Genomic DNA, 646 nt, shown 5'->3' on the forward strand with positions numbered 1-646 from the left:
AACCCGCTGCGCCACCAGGGAGGGCCCTATTTTTTTTCTTTTTTTAAAATATATATATAATAATTTATTTTTACATATTTTTGTGCATTTTCCCATCCTCCTGAAGATATTTTATAACTGACCTGTAATAAAACTTCTTTAAAATATGTAGGGTCTTCATCACTGCAGAGGTGATCCCAGCACTTTGAGTCATCAAGTCAGCTACCTCTGTCCTGTTCACATTTGCTAGTTTGCTTTTGGAGACCTTAAACTCATCTGGAAGGATAAACTTCAGTGTCTTCAGTTCCTTATTGGTCAAGTTTTCCAGGCAGACAAGTAACAGTATTCTCTTATATTTACTCTCCATCTTGCAATACTGGGATCAGTCTATAAGAAATCCCCAGCACTTAACATCACATGACTAAAAGTGAGTTCAAGGGCCTCCCTGGTGGCCCCAGAGTTAAGTCTCAGCACTATCACCTCTAAGGCCTGAGTTTGATCCCCCACTAGATGACGCAGCAGATCTCTCCTATGTCACCTGCTACTCCCCTCAGAGGTGTATTTCAGTAGATCTGCCTGTTCTGTTCCCCAAGCTGTTGTCTCTGGTGGATCCTCTCACCCCTCCCCCATACCTCTGGCCTACACCCCAATTCTTCTATACCGAAAA

The 646-nt window shown here is 42.6% G+C and overlaps 1 protein-coding gene across 1 annotated transcript in view; it reads right to left on the reverse strand.

Moving 5' to 3' along the window:
* Positions 1 to 346, reverse strand: part of LOC105854011 (interferon-inducible protein AIM2-like) — a 4313-nt gene extending 3967 nt beyond the window's left edge. Inside the window, 1 exon segment of the mRNA XM_012728898.1 lies at positions 123 to 346. Coding sequence (XP_012584352.1) covers positions 123 to 346 — 224 coding nt within the window.
* Between the last annotated feature and the right edge of the window lie 300 nt (positions 347 to 646).

This window comes from Condylura cristata, unplaced genomic scaffold, assembly GCF_000260355.1.
Source record: "Condylura cristata isolate star-nosed mole 26May11 unplaced genomic scaffold, ConCri1.0 scaffold00024, whole genome shotgun sequence".
NCBI classification, from domain to species: Eukaryota; Metazoa; Chordata; class Mammalia; order Eulipotyphla; family Talpidae; genus Condylura; species Condylura cristata.